General features: G+C 45.0%; 1 protein-coding gene across 1 annotated transcript; it reads left to right on the top strand.

Moving 5' to 3' along the window:
- The first annotated feature begins 588 nt into the window (after window positions 1–588).
- On the top strand, window positions 589–6,682 carry LOC311120160 (mitotic checkpoint protein BUB3). Its single transcript, XM_084194776.1, has 7 exons — window positions 589–709; window positions 1,346–1,540; window positions 1,752–1,821; window positions 1,932–2,083; window positions 2,305–2,463; window positions 3,793–3,970; window positions 4,309–6,682. Exons 2-7 carry the CDS (start codon window positions 1,346–1,348, stop codon window positions 4,527–4,529), a joined length of 975 nt encoding a protein of 324 aa, XP_084050902.1. The 5' UTR covers window positions 589–709; the 3' UTR covers window positions 4,530–6,682.
- The last annotated feature ends 871 nt before the right edge of the window (window positions 6,683–7,553 follow it).

Below are 7,553 nucleotides of genomic sequence, written 5' to 3'. Positions count from 1 at the left end.
AAGGTCTACACCTGTTGTACTCGGCGCATGTGACAAATAACATTGATTTGATAAGCAGAGCCCACAAAATATGGGAAATTAACCTAAACCACTCATACTTGTCAGGTATAGTTCACTTTTATTTTATATCACTCAAATATCAAATGAATGGTGGCCAATATTGAGAGATATCGTGAGGCTACCCTACGTATCTGAAATCACATGATTATTGATGTTTACTGATCGTGAAAAGCATGCAGTTACTTGCTGTATAACTCTAACGATAGAGCTAAATTTGCGCGATTGTTTTGTATGGAATAATCGGAAACGTGTTGGTCTGACTATGCTCTTCAAGAGCTGATGACATTACAACCAAAACAGTTAACATTTATTTAACAATCCCTTAAAAACCGCACGCATCTGTCAAGGATTTTAGCGACCGTCAATGAATTGTGTCCCATATCACATGACCCATGTACTCTACAACGGAAGAGGAGTTTCAAAGAATCACGATCCAGGCGGGAAAGTTGGTTATTCGTTCTGACCAATCAAATCCACTCTTGTAAAGTTAGTTATTCGTACTGACCAATCAAATCCACTCTTGTAGCAACGCTGCGGAGCGTCGGTGGAGAGGGACGAGGAAGCGAACATATTAGTCAATAAAATAAACAACGAGTTATTTGTCAAATTTTTTATACTCAAGGAGGTACTTCAGCGCAAACCAAGAACGGTGAGTTTTAAAAAAATCTAATTGATTGACAAAACAATCTAGCTAACGCATTATCAATCTATTGCTAGCCTTAGCTTGCAAACTGCTAGCTAGCCAGCCAACCGGCGGGAGTTGACATGCTATCATCCACGCTTGCTAGTTAGCTAACATTAGTAGCTAACGTTAGCCAATGATACCCGATAGAAAAAAGCTGATTTTTCAGCAAAGTAGTTAACGTTAGCCAATGTGCAAGTGTGCCATGTAGTTGAGACCAAGTTGGCTAGTTACTGCGGATCAGCTAGCTAGCCAGTTACGTAAGCTAGCTAATCACATTAGCTAGCCTACCTACCCAGCTAACTTGCTAGTTTTTCAGCACACCCAATTTAATGTTCTTGAATTTTCAGGACAGTAACGTTATCGTGTATCAAACTTTACAGGTCATGTTGGCTGGTTTGTTTATTTCGCCAACAATAATTATGGCAGCTTAGTTAGTTAGCAAGCTAAGCGTCATACCTGGCCATGTTATGGGTTTCAAGAGATACGTCACCGGCTTTCTCCATCTTCTTCAGGGGTGAACTACCCTGCTGGAAAGCTCCCTACCCTCCTACAGAATCCCAGTATGACCTAATAGCCGTGGCATCTGTTCTGTCCCTACAGATGACTGGTTCGAACGAGTACAAACTGAACCAGGGCCCGGAGGACAGCATCTCTGCTGTGAAGTTCAGCCCCAGTACCGGCCAGTTTCTTCTAGTGTCCTCTTGGGACTGTACTGTCCGGCTCTACGATGTGGGAGGCAACTCCATGAGGATCAAGTATTCACACCTGGCACCTGTGCTGGATTGTGCTTTCTATGTAAGCAAGTTTTTGTTTGTCATAAGCATTCCATAGCAATCAGTTGCTCAATTTTTAAACGCAGAGTTGTCTACTTTGCCAAACACACACACCGTAAGAAGAAGAAACACGACAATTGTGTTAAAGTTAATTTCTACAAACACGGTAGAGTTTAGTGTGTGTCCCCTGGTCAAGGAATAGGTTTGAGTCAGATGTCTCTTCTGTCTTGTAGGACCCTACACATGCCTGGAGCGGAGGCTTGGACACACAGTTGAAAACCCACGACTTGAATACAGATCAAGGTGTGTCTGTCAATATAGCACCATTTTTGAATTGTGTGCTTCCTGTTAATGTTAGATTAACATTTTTTTTATTATTTATATAAATGGTCCATATTTTCTCCCTTGTGTAGACACAATAGTTGGGACACACGACGCCCCCATTCGCTGTGTGGAATACTGTCCAGAGGTCAACGTCATGGTAACAGGTAGCTGGGATAGGTCAGTCAGGCTGTGGGACCCCAGGACACCCTGCAACGCTGGCACCTTCACACAGCCTGAAAAGGTAGAGCTGTCAAAACTCTGTATACGTATGAAACATTCCTGGGCAAGCTTTTTATATGTCGGCGCACATTGAATTTTCAATTCTGATTTGAAGTTCAAAATTGTATAGTCCATTTTTTTTGGTGGGAACGGACACACTTACTGGCATATGGCATTGAGAGAAATGAATTGTGATACACACATTTTTAAGACTGTTCTCTTATCTTTGTCTCTTTATCTAAGGTGTACACCCTCTCTGTGGCTGGAGACCGTCTGATAGTGGGGACAGCAGGGAGAAGGGTGTTGGTCTGGGACCTGAGGAATATGGGCTATGTCCAGCAGAGGAGAGAGTCCAGTCTGAAATACCAGACACGTGCCATCAGGGCCTTCCCCAACAAACAGGTCAAGCTCTAGTCTAGCTCAGTGCTTCTCAAACCTCTCCTCAGGGAACCCCAGACCTTTCGTAATTTTATAGTAGCTCTGAACTATCTCACCTGATTGACCTAGTGAGTGGCTTGGTGATTAGTTGACCCGGTTGAATCGGGTGTGTTGGCTGTAGAATATTTAAATACATGGAACCGTTGGAGGTCCAGAGAACAGGTCGGAGAAGCGCTGGTCTAGCTGTGGAATAGTTAAATACATGGAACCGTTGGGGGTCCAGAGAACAGGTCGGACAAGCGCTGGTCTAGCTGTGGAATAGTTAAATACATGGAACCGTTGGAGGTCCAGAGAAGAGGTCGGAGAAGCGCTGGTCTAGCTGTGGAATAGTTAAATACATGGAACCGTTGGAGGTCCAGAGAACAGGTCGGAGAAGCGCTGGTCTAGCTGTGGAATAGTTAAATACATGGAACCGTTGGGGGTCCAGAGAACAGGTCGGAGAAGCGCTGGTCTAGCTGTGGAATAGTTAAATACACGGAACCGTTGGGGGTCCAGAGAACAGGTCGGAGAAGCGCTGGTCTAGCTGTGGAATAGTTAAATACACGGAACCGTTGGGGGTCCAGAGAACAGGTCGGAGAAGCGCTGGTCTAGCTGTGGAATAGTTAAATACATGGAACCGTTGGGGGTCCAGAGAACAGGTCGGAGAAGCGCTGGTCTAGCTGTGGAATAGTTAAATACATGGAACCGTTGGGGGTCCAGAGAAGAGGTCGGAGAAGCGCTGGTCTAGCTGTGGAATAGTTAAATACATGGAACCGTTGGGGGTCCAGAGAACAGGTCGGAGAAGCGCTGGTCTAGCTGTGGAATAGTTAAATACATGGAACCGTTGGGGGTCCAGAGAACAGGTCGGAGAAGCGCTGGTCTAGCTGTGGAATAGTTAAATACACGGAACCGTTGGGGGTCCAGAGAAGAGGTCGGAGAAGCGCTGGTCTAGCTGTGGAATAGTTAAATACATGGAACCGTTGGAGGTCCAGAGAACAGGTCCGGAGAAGCGCTGGTCTAGCTGGCTCTGTGTGTCTGTGGGAGGGGAAGAAGGGGATGTCATATCATAATACTGTATGTCACTTAGAAGATACTTTTATCAGTACGCTGCGATCTCATGTTTAGTAGGCCTATGTGACCCCCCCCCCCCCCCCCCCCCTGCGGGACTTGAACCCATGACCTTGGCATTGCTAGTGCCACACTCTAATCAACTGAGCCACACACGACCACACACACACATCCTTTGTCTTGTCTTTCTGGTGAGTTAATGATGTCAGACATAGACCCCATGTTATGTTGTGTGTCTGTCTGAAGGGCTACGTCCTGAGCTCCATAGAAGGGCGTGTTGCCGTGGAATACCTGGACCCCAGCCAAGAGGTGCAGAAGAAGAAGTACGCCTTCAAGTGCCACAGGCTGAAGGAGAACGGGATCGAACAGGTCTACCCTGTCAACGCCATCTCCTTCCACAGTGTTCACAACACCTTCGCCACAGGTCGGGGTACTTTTCTATAGTAGGGTTAGAGTTGTCACCTAATGAAACTGATCGGGGTCATTCGTGACTAGGCTGCTTTTTGAAATGTTCAACTACAAGAAGATGTGTTGAACCAGAATATAAAACAAGGATCGATAAAGCTTGATTTTATTTCCTGCTGTGTTATGGCCTATTATCATATGACCTATATGATTAATATTGTCATGGTTACGCTCAAGGGAACACTGAATGATTAGCCTCCAGATTGTAATCTTGTGAACCCATACCTACTCTGTAGATAAATCTCCAGCGTTCCTCCGTTGACCTTGAAACCCCCCCCCGTCTTGTCCTTCTCCCAGGTGGCTCAGACGGCTTTGTCAACATCTGGGACCCTTTCAACAAGAAGCGTCTGTGCCAGTTCCACCGTTACCCTAGCTCTATCGCCTCCCTGGCCTTCAGTAACGACGGCTCCACGCTGGCCATCGCCTCCTCCTACATGCAGGAGCAGGGAGACATCAGCCACCCCGAGGACACCATCTTCATCCGCCAGGTCACAGACGCGGAGACTAAGCCCAAGTGAAGTCGGTCAGTCTTCTGTCTGATTCACACAATAGGGCCCCGGCCTGCTTGGGAACCGTGCTGGCTCAGGTCGTTTCTTTTTCACGTTGTCCTTTTTTCCCGGCACGGTTAGCTCCATCGTGTACTGCATGGTGGATCCAGGCCAGTACGGCTCGGCTTGGTTTGGCTTGGCCCTATAGTGTGAAGCAGGCCACTCCAGTCTGCATCCCAGTGGTCTCGTCTGGACTGCACCGACACAATGCCGCTCACGCTGCTTCTTCTTCTTTGGTACGTGTGAATGGCAGCATTGACAAGGAGCAGGCAGCTGGTGTCCATCTAACCGTCTGTATCTAGCTGTCTTTCTTTCTCTAGCTCTTCTCCACCGTTTTCAATATCCCATAGTTGACGACAAAATGAGGACTTGGAGAAAATGGCTACCCCCTTATCTGTTCATGTATTTGGATGTGTGGTCCAAGAGTCCTAAAGGAAGCTGAATGGCTCAATCTATACAGTACAACCTTCGCTGACCATCATTCATCAGCCTGTATTTGTTGGATTTCACGTTTTTTTTACTGTGCCCGTTTTTATTAGTACTTAAAAATAAATGTGCTTTATTAACAAACTGTAAAAGGACTACACCCACATGTCTTCAGTTGTATCTAGCCCCACCCCCTCGCATAAACTGGTGACATTGGGTTCAGTTGTATCTAGCCCCACCCCCTCGCATAAACTGGTGAAATTAGGTTCAGTTGTATCTAGCCCCACCCCCTCGCATAAACTGGTGACATTAGGTTCAGTTGTATCTAGCCCCACCCCCTCGCATAAACTGGTGACATTAGGTTCAGTTGTATCTAGCCCCACCCCCTCGCATGAACAGGTGAAATTAGGTTGTTGCAGCGTTCTTCTCAAACTAAACTAGACCAATTGAAAAGGAATAACGTTTTTCTGTAATGACATGACTATTGATTTGTCTAATAGTCTTTGTTTACGGATAAAGCAATGCGGTAATGCAGTTTCCAATAATCAATAAAGACATGATAATGACTCCAGAGAGCCTGTTCTAACAGGTTAATTGATGTGGCAGAGCGTTTTGTGGGTCCTTCTGTGATGAGATGCAGAACTATGAACCCACTGCTTCAGATGGGTAGTTTCTAAAGCAGTTGGCAAAGCATAAAGACGGGCAACTCTCAGGACCTGTTTCTCTCTTAAAGTGAATTACAGAAGCCCGTAACGAGGTTTCAGCCCTGTCCCCCTCCATATCATAACAGATGGGGCAGGCCATTCATTCATAGATTAAAAAGCTGAATTGAGCCAGAAGCTTTGTTTTTCAGCTGTCTGGTTTCTGTCAATGGTGAAGGAAGCAGTTGAGGGGAAATCTGAGGGACTTTGGTATTCTGTTTTCACTCTGCTCAATTGATTTGATTGTAAGAAGGGCCTGCTTTTTTTTTTTACCCAGTCTTTTATTTGGCTGCTTAAGGAAAGTGAAAAGAAGAGAGATTGTGTTCTGGCTTTCCCAGTGGAGTGTGACGGCTGAGTTGGTTACTGTCTCAACACTGGTCCTTGGAATGGTTTCTTCTCAAGTCAAGTTGACCTTACTACCCCACAAGTGGGAAATTCATTTGACACCCTTCACCTTTTTAAAAAAACAACATTTTCTAAAGATATTATTCTGGGTGTGTTTCCCCCTGAAGTCCATATACGTTCTGAAGGTGATCTGCTGGCCAGTTTTACCGTTTTTTTTGATTGCTTAAGCACGATTTTCAAAACAGGGCCCGTGTTTTCAAAACACTACACACAATTAGCACCACCACACACCCAATTAGCAAAACACTACAGATCCTTTGCAAAATTAAACACTCTTGTAAAAACTATACACTTCTTTTTAAAAACCACACTTTGTTACCATATGAAACACACACGTTTCACATTACTATACTCTGTTTGCACGAGTTACACTCTGCTGTGATAAACCAAAAACACTTTTAGCACTTCTACTTCCCTATGATTAGAGTAGGCTACTATCAACAAAGTACAAATATAATGTAAATTCACCAAACACTACACAAGACCAATGTTGCAGACTGAAGAAACTCATTTATTTCTCAACACGCCCAAAATGTTGACATGGAGATTCATAATACTGTAACCAAACGTCACTTTACGTATTGTAAGTTCAAAAAAAATAAAATAAAATAACTAGACATTGTCTCTTCGCCTAGCTGGATCTGGCCAGAGAATTTCATCAACATCGCAGGCAATGTTGTCATTAGCAAGACACCTTGGAAAGAAACGTCTTGAATGACGAATCCATCCTTGCATTGCTGCTACCTCCATCTGGTCACAGGCCTCCTCCATGGCTTGGATGAGGGGTACCTCAGCCTGGAGACGGAGATCATATACCTTCCACCGCCATGCCGAGAAAAACTCTTCTATAGGGTTGAGGAATGGAGAGTATGGTGGAAGATATAGGACGGTGAAATGTGGATGTTGCTGAAACCAGTTCTGAACCAGAGCAGAGCGGTGGAAAGACACATTGTCCCAGACAACAATGTATTGCATATGATCGATTTGATTTGCTGCTGTTATGTTGTGCAATTGGTCCAAGAATGTAAGTATGAGTGCTGTGTTGTAAGGGCCCATATGGGCATGGCGGTGGAGGACCCCATTCTGTGTAATGGCTGCACAGAGTGTTATATTACCCCCACGTTGCCCTGGGACATTGACTATAGCCCTGTGGCCAATGATGTTTCTTCCCCTCCTTCGTGTTCTCGTCAGGTTGAACCCAGCCTCATCTACGTAAATGAACTCATGCTGGATCTCCTCTCCATCCATTCGTAAAACTCTCTGAAAAACAGTGTCAGGCAAAATTGTGTAGTTCAGTGTAGATCTAGTATACATATTACAGTACAGTAAAAGATTATGAGACAGTATGCAAGATCACACTGCTAAAGTGAATACATACCTCTGCATAATCATGCCGCAGTCGTTTCACCCTTTCGGAATTGCGCTCGAAAGGCACTCGATAAATTTGCTTCATTTGAATATG

Source organism: Coregonus lavaretus (assembly GCF_964263955.1).
Source record: "Coregonus lavaretus genome assembly, contig: HAP1_SCAFFOLD_279, whole genome shotgun sequence".
Classification (NCBI taxonomy): Eukaryota; Metazoa; Chordata; class Actinopteri; order Salmoniformes; family Salmonidae; genus Coregonus; species Coregonus lavaretus.
Note: the sequence above shows the minus strand (reverse complement) of the source record. Positions and strands in the feature narration are given on the sequence as shown.

What these genes read in the sequence shown, in the direction of transcription:
- LOC311120160 (XM_084194776.1), top strand. Translation starts at nt 1,346, where the DNA reads ATGACTGGTTCGAACGAGTACAAACTGAACCAGGGCCCGGAGGACAGC. An exon ending in CGACTTGAATACAGATCAAG is followed by an intron (nt 1,822 to 1,931) that starts GTGTGTCTGTCA and finishes TCCCTTGTGTAG; the next exon opens with ACACAATAGTTGGGACACAC. An exon ending in GGGCCTTCCCCAACAAACAG is followed by an intron (nt 2,464 to 3,792) that starts GTCAAGCTCTAG and finishes GTCTGTCTGAAG; the next exon opens with GGCTACGTCCTGAGCTCCAT.